This window comes from Polyodon spathula, chromosome 6 (assembly GCF_017654505.1).
Source record: "Polyodon spathula isolate WHYD16114869_AA chromosome 6, ASM1765450v1, whole genome shotgun sequence".
Taxonomy (NCBI): Eukaryota; Metazoa; Chordata; class Actinopteri; order Acipenseriformes; family Polyodontidae; genus Polyodon; species Polyodon spathula.
The window spans coordinates 18,541,126-18,556,903 of NC_054539.1; the positions used below are offsets into that span (position 1 = coordinate 18,541,126).

General features: G+C 36.6%; 1 protein-coding gene across 3 annotated transcripts in view; it reads right to left on the reverse strand.

Annotated features, from left to right (window-relative positions):
* The window catches only part of LOC121316956 (utrophin-like), a 224,518-nt gene that overhangs the window by 123,370 nt on the left and 85,370 nt on the right, over positions 1 to 15,778 (reverse strand). For all 3 annotated transcript variants that reach the window (XM_041252376.1, XM_041252375.1, XM_041252374.1), the window contains exons 51-55: positions 15,513 to 15,721; positions 15,103 to 15,220; positions 14,097 to 14,302; positions 12,755 to 12,909; positions 10,670 to 10,859 (exon numbers count right to left, since the gene is read on the reverse strand). In XM_041252376.1, the coding sequence (XP_041108310.1) occupies positions 10,670 to 10,859; positions 12,755 to 12,909; positions 14,097 to 14,302; positions 15,103 to 15,220; positions 15,513 to 15,721 (878 nt within the window). The remainder of the gene's footprint in view (positions 1 to 10,669; positions 10,860 to 12,754; positions 12,910 to 14,096; positions 14,303 to 15,102; positions 15,221 to 15,512; positions 15,722 to 15,778) is intronic.

Consider the following 15,778-nt stretch of genomic DNA (forward strand, 5'->3'; position numbering starts at 1 on the left):
CTCTCACCGTATTGTGGTAGAGATTTGTGTTTTGTGTGTGTCGACATGTCCAGCGCACTGACACAAGGTGGTGGGACTCCTTCACCTCTTATACCTCGTTCTGGTAAGTCCTGTGGTTTGTCTAAATACAAGTCCGTACCCAAGCTAAGCAGAAGAAAACTGGACAATGTTACTAAACAGGGGTGGATTTTTATAGAGATGGGACAATATTCTGGCGCTAACAAGGACTATTTGAAGGATCCCTGGGAAAGAAATCTGTTTGTTCCCCTGACCCAAGCTACATGGAGACTGGGAGTTCACTCGGGAGTGTGGAGTTAATCTGACTAGGTAAGAAATAATACCTCTTAGTTTTTAACATAAAATACATTTAAATAATAAAAATAATACAAAAATAAACATAGAGGCGGGGTGTACCCCGTCACATAGCAACATAACGTAACTGATTAAACAACCCAACCAGTTCTTTCAAGCATTCATTGGACTCCCCTCAATTAATTCTTACTTATACTGCCCTGAAAAGGCTAGGCGTTACCATCACCACTCTGGCTTAAAGAGGTGCCACGACAGAATAACCTATAACAGTAGTCTGTCTTAACAAACATATAGAGAGCTATCTGTTTTGCTGCACACTGGTTGCTTCAGCTGTATCTAATCTGTATCATCATCAATCTGTCAAATCAATCAACACCAGTCCCAAATTAAGATAGGAGGATTTCAATAAAAAAAAATTAACAAAAAAATTAATAAAAATATATATATATATATATATATATATATATACACACACACATATATATATATATATATATATATATATATATATATATATATATACATATACACACACACACACACACACATATATATATATATATATATATATATATATATATATATATATATATATATATATATATATACACACACACACACACACACACACACACACACACACACATACAGTGCCTTGCAAAAGTATTCAGACCCCTGACCAATTCTCTCATATTACTGAATTACAAATGGTACATTGAAATTTCATTCTGTTTGATATTTTATTTTTAAACACTGAAACTCAGAATCAATTATTGTAAGGTGACATTGGTTTTATGTTGGGAAATATTTTTAAGAAAAATAAAAAACTGAAATATCTTGCTTGCATAAGTATTCAACCCCTGTGCTGTGGAAGCTCCCAGTTTGCACCGATGAAAGAAATTGCCCTAACGAGGACACAATTACCTTACCATTGGCCTCCACCTGTGAACCATTAAAGTTGCTGTCACATTTTCTGGATAAAAACCCCACTGTTGAAGGATCATTGGTAAGGCTGTGAATCTGAAGGAAAATGAAGACCAAAGAGCATTCTACAAAAGTTAGAGATAAAGTAATACAAATGCATAGATTAGGGAAAGGGTACAAAATAATATCCAAGTGTTTGGATATCCCAGTGAGCACAGTTGGATCAATAATGAGGAAGTGGAAGCTGCATCACACCACCCAGGCACTGCCAAGAAAAGGCCGTCCCTCAAAACTCAGCGCTCAAACAAGAAGGAGACTTGTGAGAGAAGCCACAGAGGCCAACAATCACTTTGAAGGAGCTACAGAGTTCAGTGGCTGGGAGTGGAGTAATGGTGCACCAGTCAACCATATCAAGAGCTCTGCATAACACTGGCCTGTATGGGAGGGTGGCAAGAAAGAAGCCGTTAGTCAAATAGTACCATCTGAAAGCACTTCTGGAGTTTGCCAGGAAAGCATGAGAGTGACCCAGCTGCGATGTGGGAAAAGGTTTTGTGGTCAGATGAGACCAAGATAGAGCTTTTTGGCCAAAACTCAAAGCGCTATGTGTAGTGCAAACCTAACACTGCCCATGCCTCAAGACACACCATCCCTACAGTGAAGTATGGTGGTGGCAGCAACATGCTGTGGGGATGCTTCTCATCAGCAGGGACTGGGCATCTTGTTACAATGGAAGGAAGAATGGATGGAGCAAAATACAGGAAAATACTGCAAGAGAATCTGCTTCAGTCCGCTAAAAAACTGAAGCTTGGGAGGAAATTCACCTTTCAGCAGGATAATGATCCCAAGCATAAGGCCAAAGCAACACTGGAGTGGCTCAAGAACAAAAAGGTGAATGCCCTACAGTGGCCCAGTCAAAGTCCTGATCTCAATCCCATTGAGAATCTGTGGCACTATTTGAAAATTGCGGTCCGCAAGTGTCGTCCAACCAACCTGAACAACCTGGAGCAAACCTGCCAAGAAGAATGGGCCAAAATCACTCTGACACTGTGTGCAAAGCTGGTACATACTTACCCCAAAAGACTTAAAGCTGTTATTGCAGCGAAAGGTGGCTCTACCAAATATTAATTTGTGGGGGTTGAATACTTATGCAAGCAAGATATTTCAGTTTTTTATTTTTCTTAAAAATATTTCCCAACATAAAACCAATGTCACCTTACAATTATTGATTTTGAGTTTAAGTGTTTTAAAATAAAATATCGAACAGAACGAAATTTCAATGTACCATTTTGTAATTCAGTAATATGAGAGAATTGGTCAGGGGTCTGAATACTTTTGCAAGGCACGGTATATATATATATATATATATATATATATTATATATATATATATATATATATATATATATAGAGAGAGAGAGAGAGAGAGAGAGAGAGAGAGAGAGAGAGAGAGAGAGAGAGAGAGAGAGAGAGATATTCGCATACAGTACTGTGCAAAAGTTTTAGGCAGGTGTGAAAAAATACTGTAAAGTAAGAAAGTAATGAAAGTAGACATGTTAATAGATTATATTTATTAATTAAAATGCAAACTGAGTGAACAGAAGAAAAATCTACATCAAATCCATATTTGGTGTGACCACCCTTTGCCTTCAAAATGGCATTAATTCTTCTAGGTACACTTGCACAAAGTCAGGGATTTTGTAGGCATATAGTCAGGTGTATGATTAAACAATTATACCAAACAGGTGCTAATGATCATCAATTCAATATGTAGGCTGAAACACAATAATTAACTGAAACAGAAACAGCTGTGTAGGAGGAATAAAACTGGGTGAGGAACAGCCAAACTCAGCTAACAAGGTGAGGTTGCTGAAGACAGTTTACTGTCAAAAGTCATACACCATGGCAAGACTGAGCACAGCAACAAGACACAAGGTAGTTATACTGCATCAGCAAGGTCTCTCCCAAGCAGAAATTTCAAGGCAGACAGCGGTTTCCAGATGTGCTGTCCAAGCTCTTTTGAAGAAGTACAAAGAAACGGTCAACGTTGAGGACCGCAGACGCAGTGGTCGGCCAAGGAAACTTACTGCAGCAGATGAAAGACACGTCATGTTTACTTCCCTTTGCAATCGGAAGATGTCCAGCAATGCCATCAGCTCAGAATTGGCAGAAAACAGTGGGACCCTGGTACACCCATCTACTGTCCGGAGAAGTCTGGTCAGAAGTGGCCTTCATGGAAGACGGCCAAAAAGCCATATCTCCGACGTGGAAACAAGGCCAAGTGGCTCAACTATGCACGAAAACACAGGAACTGGGGTGCAGAAAAATGGCAGCAGGTGCTCTGGACTGATGAGTCAAAATTTGAAATATATGGCTGTAGCAGAAGGCCGTTTGTTCACCGAAGGGCTGGACAGCGGTACAAGAATGAGTGTCTGCAGGCAACAGTGAAGCATGGTGGAGGTTCCTTGAAAGTTTGGGGCTGCATTTCTGCAAATGGAGTTGGGGATTTGGTCAGTATTAGTGGTCTCCTCAATGCTGAGAAGTACAGGCAGATACTTATCCCTCATGCAATACCATCAGGGAGGCATCCGATTGGCCCCAAATTTACTCTGCAGCATGACAACGACCCCAAACATACAGCGAAAGTCATTAAGAACTATCTTCAGCGTAAAGAACAAGGAGTCCTGGAAGTGATGGTATGGCCCCCACAGAGCCCTGATCTCAACATCAGAGTCTATCTGGGATTACATGAAGCAACTGAGGCTGCCTAAATCCACAGAAGATCTGTGGTTAGTTCTTCAAGATGTTTGGGCCAACCTATCCACCGAGTTCCTTCAAAAACTGTGTGCAAGTGTACCTAGAAGAATTGATGCTGTTTTGAAGGCAAAGGGTGGTCACACCAAATATTGATTTGATGTAGATTTTTCTTCTGTTCACTCGCTTTGCATTTTGTTAATTGATAAATATAATCTATTAACATATCTATTTTTGAAAGCATTCTTACTTTATAGCATTTATTCACACCTGCCTAAAACTTTTGCACAGTACTGTATATATTTTTTTTTATTATTATGTATTATACACACCAGCTGGCTTTAATTTTCCAAGCCTTTCCAGACAACTGCCTTAAGTTGTACCATTCCCAGTTACATGTTCATTTGTCCTTTACGTGTCATTATGATTGCATTTGTACTGGAGACTGGAGAGAAAGAAAATGCACAACTCCTCATCACAGATGTCAAGCCTTTTTTTTTTTTTTTTATAAACCAACTATTTTTATTTACATTCCATTTGATGCCACATCACTTATATTTAACTGTGATATTTAACATTTAAGAAGATTGTTGTTGATTGAAGGGAAGTGAGACACTTACAAAAACATAGTAGTCTGTAATCTAGTTATACATACTATTACAACTTAATTTTTTTTACAGCTTCCAACAGTGAAAAGGTTAACATTTGTACCCACTGCAAGGGTAGCGTTGAATGATTTTGAACTAGCTGGTTATGTCAACCATTCATTAATAAAAATTAAAAAAAATGTAGGCAACTGATTTTCCAGGTGAGAATTCATTAGAAAAAAATCACTTGTTGATTAGGCTGCTGAGTTTTGGTTTTTTTTTTTTATTTTTTTTTTTTTTGGTAACAATCACTCACTGATGTTGTACGTCAGCAGTCAAATCAAACATGCCAAACATATTTCTGTTTAACAAACGCAACTGCAGCACTGCCTGCATACTAAATACCCAATAAAGAATAACAGCGTATGGAGACAAGCATGCTTTTAGAACAAATTCTTTAAGAGCTTGTTCCCTTTCAATGCAGAAAACTGTGACCTCTTGAATACTATGAGCTAGGTTGTGCAAAGAAACAGAGAAATTAAATTGCCCTTCATCCTGGGAGATGTTTTGCTTATGCATCATCATTCTGAAAGCATCATTCTGGCAGCATGAACCTTCAGGTGGCCATGGTTGAGAATCAAGTTTCAATGTCTTCCAATTTTTAGTATTAAATAACTGTTTAACTTAACAGTGTAATATGATCTGTATATATAAGTCTATTCTAGAAGTGTTTTAATATATTAGTTTTTGAGTTTATTTATTGTATAATTACACTATGTATGCATTAACAATTGATTTTAAAACCTTTAATTAATTAATGCTATGATAGGTGAGCATTGTCTTCTACAACGTTAAATAATGCATATGGATATTATCTAATTAATGGTTTAACTACTGGATTGATTGGTGTCATGTACGATGAAGCAGTTTTTTTAATTGGCAATCGCTGCAACATCTGATGAAGGCACACTGTTGAAACACGTTTTTTTGTTTTGTTTTGTTTCAATATTAATAAAACGTTTTTTAAACAAAATGTAAGGAGGAATCCGATGTATACTATTCTTAAAGAAGAGATTTCTGAGTACGGCCAACTTCGTCTCTACGAGCGTCATCAAGCAAAGCATACAGTGTTTATTTATATGATTATGAGATTTTATTTTTTTATTCCTGATCTATACTGTCTCATGCAAATACATCAGGTTGTGCTTTTGCCTACTTCATTCTCAGTAAAAGTATTGGGCATGAAATGGGATTCAAAACAGTCTTATTGTCACTCTGCTTTCTTTAATGATGGGGAACATCAGAATGGATCCCTAGAGATGCTCTTACCCTTCATCTCTTAGGGCTACAGTTAAACAGAAATATAGTGCTCGGGGCTCTGTGAAATACAAATACCAATTAGTGGCTCTTTAAATATGTGGGACTAAAGATATTAAATCAGCTCCTTAAACAACCATGACCTAGAGTGTTAATTTTCTATTGTTCATATTGATTGGATTCCCCTACAAGTTCTGATTTGCATACAACACAATCAACAGCAGCATAATATTGTAATATTATTGAGCATTATGAGAGGATTGACAAAGCACAGGTTTGCTTAACCTATGACAGCGAAAGCAGTTCTGGAAATTCCCTGCTGAACTGAAAGTTATTTGTAAGGCAATGATTTAACCATTAACGTATAGACGTAGTTTTATGCATGGCAATCCCATTCATTCTTAAGTGCAGACGGCAGAGAGTTATATTATGCAGATGTGTGGCATTATTTATCATTATTATTATTACTACTACACCAGACATTCACAGAAATTGTAAACATTTACTAAGTGTGGGAATTTTTTTTGTTTTTTAAAATAATCTGTTCATGTAGGTGGGTGGTCAAATCAAGACAGCATATTAAGGCATCTGCTTACAGAAACAATTATAAGTGAAAGTAATTGCATATTTCAATTGAAAACTGTAGTACTGTTGTACAAACACTGTGGCTTACAAACACTGTAGCATATAGATAGGTATTTCCCCTCTCAAAGTTAGACACATACAGGTCGAAACAATAACTATTTATGGAACACATTTCAAATGACAGTGCCACATGGCTGCAAGCAAAACCAATTCTTACACTGTCAAGTTTAAGGAAAGCTATCAGAAAACAGCATTCATCTATGTTAGTCTGAAATGATCCATCACAGAAGAGATGTAAGGCTGCCTAGCAATGCTAAATGAATAAAGAATGACTGCAGACCTGAAGCATGAATAGCACTTGCTCGATCCCCTATCCCCGCCCCGCTTCATCTTCATATATTTAAAACAACTGGTGGAAAAAGTTCCAGATGGAGAACAATCATTCATTTTGTATGCACACACACACACACTTCAGATTTTCATTTAGTCACTCCAAATCATAACAAGCATAAAATGTTTAGTATGATTAGGCCATGGATGCAAGTCCAGATTTAATTAAACTGGAATGTGTCATCACAGCTGTTACACTTAAGTTAAAATGTGTTCTGAAACATTTATAAATACTTAAACGGATCAAAAGACATGCTAACCACAAAGAAAAAAAAAAGTGTTCAAACTAAGCATCGATTATGGATTCCACTATAAAAAAAAAAAAAAATTACAGAATTACAAAAAAAAAGTTTCCAGCTGCACACTCACCTTACAAAGCTTCTGATAGCGCGGGGAAGAGATAGCCATCCTCTGCAAGCGATGCAAGAAGACAACAACTTTCTGCAGGGATGTCCTCACCACAGCCATCATTTTAAGTTTGCCACACTTCAGGAAGCTTCGTGGAATTTGCATTATAAAATGAAAAGCCGCACTAATTTCCTTGTGGTCACAAGATGAGGATTGGTCTGTTCTCTGAACATGCTTGCATCTAACCTTACTGAAAAAGCCTCAGAGTGAAACACCTGCCAAGCTTAATGTCTTGTAAGTAGGGTCAGCAGAGGTCACCGTATTTTAAGAAAATTCAGTGATGTCCCAAACTCTGAACATGTAGGTGCTGCCGGAGCAGTGAAGGAGGCAAGAAGTTGAGCTGATGAAAGATAAGCTGCTGCTGCTGCTACTACCACAACACAAGAGTGAGCTCAACAGCGGGGGAAGGCTATTAATTGAAACATGAAGGCTGCAGCAACAAAGGAGTGGTCCCATGGGAAACTGACTTCAGCGTATCACCGGAATTCATCCCTGGCACCTGGGATTTACACTAAAAGATAGGATGGCATTTAATCTCATCTCCTCTTGCTGGAAAGGATGATGCGTGTGTGTGTGCATCTCAACGTCTCTCGAACTAAATACAGCTCTGACACAGTAGCAGAGTGAGTGTGTGTGCTATAAATCTTGGCAAGAGGGGTTTTCAGCTCTGACTGCACTAGCTGTCCACAGAGAGGGGGAAAAAATAGATAATTTACATATACATGCAGCATCACTACCAAATTAAATACGTTGAGTGGAAGACCCATACATAACTAAAAAAAGCTGTTTAAGAGACAAGTCTGAAGATCTTCATTTTAAAAAAAAATTACTACATAAATTTACAGGAAAATTGTAACATTTTAATGTTGCTTTGATTTATTCTATATATTATATATATATGAAACATTTACAAATATATATTAAATGTGAGTAATCCAAAAAGGATCCAATATCAGAAGTCCAAAAAGCATCTGTTGTGCAATTCAATACACCTTCAATTAAAATAAACATTATGACCTCAATAATTTCGTGCAGCAGAACATTCCAATTAACTGATTGTTCTTCGGTTTACAGGAGTGATAAAAACAGACTTTCAAATGACTCCAAAAAGTATTTATAAATTGGCTGCCTAACAAAATCGGCAGCAAACTATGAAAAACTAAAACAATTGCAGAATTCCTTCAATAACACAGCACAACATGTTGTAACCTTCAGGAGCTGATAAATTTACTCTACTTTATGAGATGACAGTAAAATCAGTAGGTGTGACACAGGATTAAAAGGCCCCGAGAAGGGAATTCAATGTTTACACAAATGAAACTGTTCCACATTCAATATGTACTCGCTCACTGTTGAAAAGTACAATGACACAAACAATCGAGTGAACACTAAGTCTTATTTGTAGTTAATAGCTAACAACAATATTGTGTCAAGCTTCTGGCTGAAACCAAATCTATCTGCTCTTCATTTAGTACACAATATCTATTAAATAAAGCATTTATAAAATGTGTGTTGATAAAGTTGGGTATGCAGCTTAATGCTACTGTATTACTGCCACTGCCAATCAGAAAGTCAACTGTTTTGCTGACTGATTAGTTACATGCGGTCGTGAAAAAGCAGTATCAAAAACATTATTATAAACCTCACAGACTAGCTTGGCCAATCAAGTTGCCATTATCCTATACATCAACAAGAAATCTTTAGAACCTTGACACACAATAATCGTCCAATATTATATTTGTTTATTTAGCAGACACTTTGTCCAAGGCATCTTCCACAGACTAGGGTGTGTGAACTATGCATCAGCTGCAGAGTCACTTACAATATCATCTAACCCAAAACACGGAGCACAAGGAGGTTAAGTGACTTACTCAGGGTCACATAGTGAGGCAGCTGGGATTGAACTGCTTACAAGCCCTTATCTTTAACCACAGACCACACAGCCTTATATAGCATTTAACAGATCAACTCAGGACACCCAGGTTCAATCGGGTTATACCTCCTAGAGTGAGGGCCACTTAACTATCCTTCTGTCTACTATCATTAGATGCTAGTGGTTTAATGTTCTTACCAGCACAGTATATGACTGTTGGCAGTATAATGGTCTCTTGCGTTTCTGCATATTTCCTCAGGCCCTTCACACTAGAAGGTTGTGGGTTCAATCCCCAAGCCCTGAGAGAAGTTTATTAGGAATAGTGTAGAATGCTGGTCCCAAGAAAAAGCAAACACAATCCTAAAGGAGGAGACTGCTTCAGCCACTACACACTTCCAGGTGCAGTTCTTGCGCTCTGCCCAGCTCAAAAAACACATTTGTACCAATACTTTACCTGCTCACAGCGATATGGCCAATGACGGTGAACAAAAATCGAGTGTGCAACTGCATCTTGTTTTATCAATCGCTTTGTAAAGCACTTTGAGATTCCTAAGCAGTATGTGAATAAATACTTATTTTAATAGGCCGCAAAGCTATTTGGGACTTGGTTCTGTATATCAATACAACTAAGCAGGAATCTCAAAAATCGCATTTTCTGTCAGTGCAATAGGGTTGAGAGGCAGGAAAAACAGCAAAAAAAAAAAAAAAAAAAAAACCAATAAAACTAGTGATGAGCCAAATGAATTACAAAGGAAAGTTCAATAGTAATTCCAAAACTGTTTTTGAGTAAAGAAATTCTATTTTGATACACAAGTCTTCTATTGCCAAATATACGATATATATATATATATATATATATATATATATACACACACACACACACACACACACATATATATATATATATATATATATATATATATATATATATATATATATATATATATATATATATATACATATATAATTACTTATATATAATTACTTATTGATAAACCCCTATCATCAGATTTTACATTAAAACAAGAAATTGCATTATAACTGATCTATCCTTATCAACTTTAGACCTTAAGGTTTGCAGTAAGTATCGTGTTTCCAAAAAAAGAAACTCAGCTATCTGGCTTAATCAAATTTACAGATTAGCCCTACTTAATATATGCAAAAGATTCAGAAAATAGCTATGAAATGAGAATTTAGATATTTTTATGCTTTAAGACAACCAATGTACAAACCAATGTTATACTAATAACACTAAAAAAAAAAAACACTAAGAAAATACATTCATTATTCAAAGAGGAACAAAATACTAGCAGTACTAATGAAAACTGACAGTATGTTACAAGAAACTTGCACTTGTTATTCTGGGAGGTGAATAAAAAATGTATTTCTGGAGAACACTTTAAAACATCTTTACTAACAAGTACAGTAGACTGTAGAATTCACCAGCTGAGGCAGATGGGGCTTAAATGCACACAGACAAGAAAAGAAACCCAGCTCTGTGTGTGACAGGAACTTTTCCTTACCTCCACTTGATTTCTCAGCTCTTTGACACGGACACTGTCTTGTGAAAGACTATCCCTCTGTGAGGCATCAGCCAGCACATTCCCTGTGGTCTCTGCCTCTTGCAGCCACTTAAGAAAGCCCTCCATTTCCTTCAGAGAGGTCTGCAGCATCTTGATGTCAGAATCCAGGGAGCTCTGTCTATCACTGGCCCTGAGGTAGGAGGGGAGAAAAAAAAAAAAATAAATAAAAAACATAGAAGAAAAGCCCTCAGCAACAAGTTAGTGGTAGTAACTTAAAAACCATTAAGGCAACCTACAGAGTAAGATAGGTAAATGCAACATGAACAGGTTCTATCTTGGACCCAGGAAGGCTCGGTGGTAGTGTTTATTAGAAAGAATGGACTCCATTATCCATTTACTAAAATCCTCTGGATAACGTGCTAGATTCCAGATTCTTCAGGACATTCATAAATGGTTTGAATTCCCATTTCCTTTCCTGTGGATTTTCTGGTTCAATTTAAAGTGCGCTGTATTTGAACAATTATGCCACTTTGTCTTAGGTGGGTTCCTATTTACTGCAGTGGATCTGACACAGCTAATGACTATCCTCAATAGATTTCATTCCCACTGGCCATAGGGAGCTGTACTGGAATTCACACAACACCTACATTCAAGGCATCCAGTATCATCCTCACTGCCAACTTCAAATGGTAAAATTGACTAATGTTTTCAACCTGTCTCCATCAATAAGCATGCTAATAAGCTGTATTTGGAGCTGGTTCATCTGTGCATTCTAAACGTGGATGCATTGCATTACAAAGCTGCCAAGTTTGAACTGGGCTTTCGTTTGAATATTAATTATTGTTTGATATATACTGCCCTAGAGGCAGCATCCTTTGGCAGCTATTTTCATTCACTGGCTATAGGCTGCTAATCCCTGTCTCCTGCATAATAAGCTTGCTTCAATTTCGATGTGATAAATGCATACACAGAACTGATATCAGTGTAAGTTCTCTCCTTTTGAACATTTAAATGTTACTCATGAAACTAGTTATGAACATTGTTTTTAAAATACCTGCTTTACAACAGTGCTTTCCATGAATTCACATTGCTTTCACTTACTTTACAGGTTATATACGCACTGTTCTGACATTAAGCTGCTTATAAAAATGCCTTATTATAAGAAATAAAAGTCTAAGTTGTACCTTTTGAAGTTCAAGGTATGATTTTAATATCTTTTAGGAAGGGTATTAGACATACACGCAGTTTGGAAACTGATGAGAAGAAAAAAAATGGTTTATAAAATAAATGATATACTTGTTTCTAGAGAAAATTAGATACAGTGACAGATATTTTAGTTATTTGTACAGTGACAGATATTTTAGTTATTTGTTTTTCTTTCCTTGTATACTTCTGTACTGCTACAAAATTCAAGGCAACCCAGGCACCAGGATATTGTACATTACATGGCATTGCATTTTACTAATGATACATCATTCAACCATAATATCTTTTTAACGAGTTACATTTATAATTTCAAGACACCACCGGATCTTAATACATTATTACCATTCACTTGCAGGCTATTTTTGTGTGTTTGCAGACTTTAAAAAAAAAAAAAAAAAAAAAAAAAACAAATACAGTAATCGAAAAAGGAAATTATATTTTACACTCAATAGTGTGCGGGTCTCAAATATAAACAGTCGGTGGACTAGCCAATCGATTGTTAGTGTGTTAAAAGGTAGGTCACAATGACCTTACATTTTCTGCATGTGAAACAAATGTCTGAGGCCAGAGCTCGTGCTAATCCAGAAGCCCCAGATCCATAATACAATGAACCCTACCAAGTGAAGAAAAGCGCCAGTTTTTAATGTTTAACTGCGAGAGCCTCCAGTCATATTTCAAAACCCTACAAGTTCCCTCAAATACTTGTTGGAATTCTACTACTGTATTGAAGTCACTGATTCTGGTGGTGTTTTGACTGAATGGGGAATAATGTAAGCCCTGAAAATGGCAATATTAGCATGTCTATATAAAACAAATGCTGTGCTTAATACCCACTTTAATCAAGGTTTTTATAGGGAATCTGCGGTTGGGTTCACAAACCTGTTATTTATTGTGTTCCATGCCGTATTGTTCCTGTCAGTGGCCTCCTTCACATTCCTGGTGTCATCATTTGGATAGTCACGGAGCAGCTTGCCAGAGAGGTCATTGAAGGCTGCCACTGCAATCTGTCCCTTGTTCAAGTCTTGCAAAAACATCTATGAAAAAAACAACACAAAAGATTAGCCATTCCCCAGATTATATCTTTCAGTTTTTATGAAGTAAAAGTGGGCTGGTGTCACAACAGTTGGCTTTTGGCTACTTTTGATGTAAAGGAATATACATTTTTTTACTTTTTTTTCTAGTGACTGTAGCCAAATTTCTATCAACTTCAATCTGTCCCTCGTCATTTGTGTTGCACATGCACCCTCTGCTGCTCATGTGTGATACTGTTTTAACAAGACCACAGCTAGAACCACAAAGATGAATGGTGTTGCCTTTTTGTCTTAAGAAAATATTTCAGAAAAACAATGTGATTACATTAATAAACGTTGGAAAGGCTGTTATGAAGTGCAACTAGCAGCACTTATGGTGCAACTACTTCACCATAAAAATATCTTCATTTCAGCAACCACAAATATTCTATATTTAATGTATATATTGTGAAAAGGGTAAAAGAAAATCCACATTAGCCACCCCAACCCAACAACTTGTATACAGGTAAATGATAGTAAACATTATAAATGCACTGCGAATCACAGAGAAAAAAACTGGCACCCCATACTTAATGGCTGACTGGCAGACAGTTTATCTTCCAGCACGACACCGACCCAAAGCATATGGCTAAATCAACTTTGGAATTCTAGAAGAAAATGAAGATAAAAGATCTGGAATGGCCTTCGCAATCACCAGGTCTCAATCCAATAGAAATCATTTGGACTAATCTGAAAAAAGATGCAGCCAAGCACTAATATGTAAAACAGAATCGGCCCAGATTTCACCAAAAAGATATAACATACATGTTTATCAATTATCTTAAACATCTGAAAGCCAAAATAAAATCAAAAGGAGAATACACAAAATAGTAAAGTCGGGGTGCCAACACTTTGGACATTTATTTGGACTATTATTTTTTTTTTTTTTTATTATTTTATAAAGAATATTTGTTATTTTGTGTGCATTTTGCTTTTTGTTTTATTAAAAAAAGCGGTTAATTTCACAAAATGCTTGTCCTTAATTTGTTACTTTCAATTACGGTATAAGCAGTGTAGGGTGCTAATACTTTGTCTGTGACTGTATATTTCACACAAGACTTACCTGAATATACTTTCAGATGTATATAATGTAAAATAATGACATGTAATTCAAGGTGGCACTCCCATCTTGCCCTTTATTTAGTGCTAACCTTATAATCTGCCAGCTGTTTGGTCAGGGGTTCCTTGGACAGCTGTTGCAGTTTGTGCTGGCGCACCTCGTTCTGACCAATGAGCACCTCTACCTCTCTCCTCTGCTCCTCCCATTGGTTACTGTCAGTCACCATGTCCTCTAGTTGCTGCAGCCTTGTCTCCACACCGTGCTGAGTGCTGTCCCACTGGTTGCGCACCCGTTCCACTGAAGGAAAAAAGAACATGCTTTCTGCGAACATGCTCTTGTCAGAACAGTCCAAGTTAAAATATAATTATATATATTATATATATATATATATATATATATATATATATATATATATATATATATATATATATATATATACACACACACACACACACACATATACATATATACACAGCTCTGGAAAAAATTAAGAGACCACTGCAAAATTATCAGTTTCTCTGGTTTTACTATTTATAGGTATGTGTTTGGGTAAAATGAACATTTTTGTTTTATTCTATAAACTACTGACAACATTTCACTGTGTGTGTGTGTGTGTGATGTATATATATATATATATATATATATATATATATATATATATATATATATATATATATATGTGGTGTCCAGAGCTATCAAATTACATTTGCTTTATGTTGAAAGATACTCTGCCCCACCATTACAGTGGGTGTCCCACTCTACACTTTTCCATTCAAAAGAATCTATATGAAAATTAGGACAGGGTACATTTTAGGAAAATACTTCTAAACTGGTAGAAATCCAGGTATCAGGACGCACTAATTACAACTACACTAAAATCACACAGTATGAAACCTTTACTTGTAATAAACAGTTTATAAAGAATGTGTTTTTGCTCCATAAAACAAAATCTGGAGCATTTACAGGGACAGGCAGTATACACCCACACATATTTTCAGTTGTTAACTGAACAAGGATTGCAGTGATTCTGTGGAGTACTGCCACACGGACCCAAGCAGATTGTAATAAAATGTAGAGTGATGTGTTATTCTTCTTACATTTCTCTGTAATGAATGTCCGTACATCTACATTAGAGGTCTTGTTCTTGATATTCTGAGCCAAGGTAAAGATATCCTCCAGCTGAGGGTGCCTCTGCTCCAGATCAGCCTTTGTCCTCTAGAAAGAAAAAGGATTTGAAACCATCTACTGTAGGTTACTTTGATAAACAAATCAAATAAATAAATACAAATTACAATAAATTACTAGCACTAAAAATATCATTTTTAAAAATGTGTTTGTTTTTTTTAAACTTAAATTACAAAAATCAGTATCATTCAACATTGTGAGAGCGTTAAAACAAAACCTTCCTTTTTATTACCCTGCAGAATGTTCAATAAGTGGGAACTGGGAACACACAGGTTCTATTCATATCCCCATTAAGAACTGCCATAAAATTAAAAGAATATACCTTTAGGCGCTCGACAGTGGCTTTGATCTCATCTACATCCCCTACAGTCACTATGTTTGACTTCAGCATCTGGTCTATCAGAACCAGCCAATCAGCAAGCTCTGTGGCTCTCTCATTCAGATCTGTGGGGGCTACCAGATCTGGACTCTGCATAGTCTGATGGGTAGCATCTGAGGTCACCAGGCTGGCCATCTGGACCACGGAGGGGACTACAGTGCAGAAAGGCAGGAGAGAGAATAAAGCAACCAGCAAATTAATATTCAACA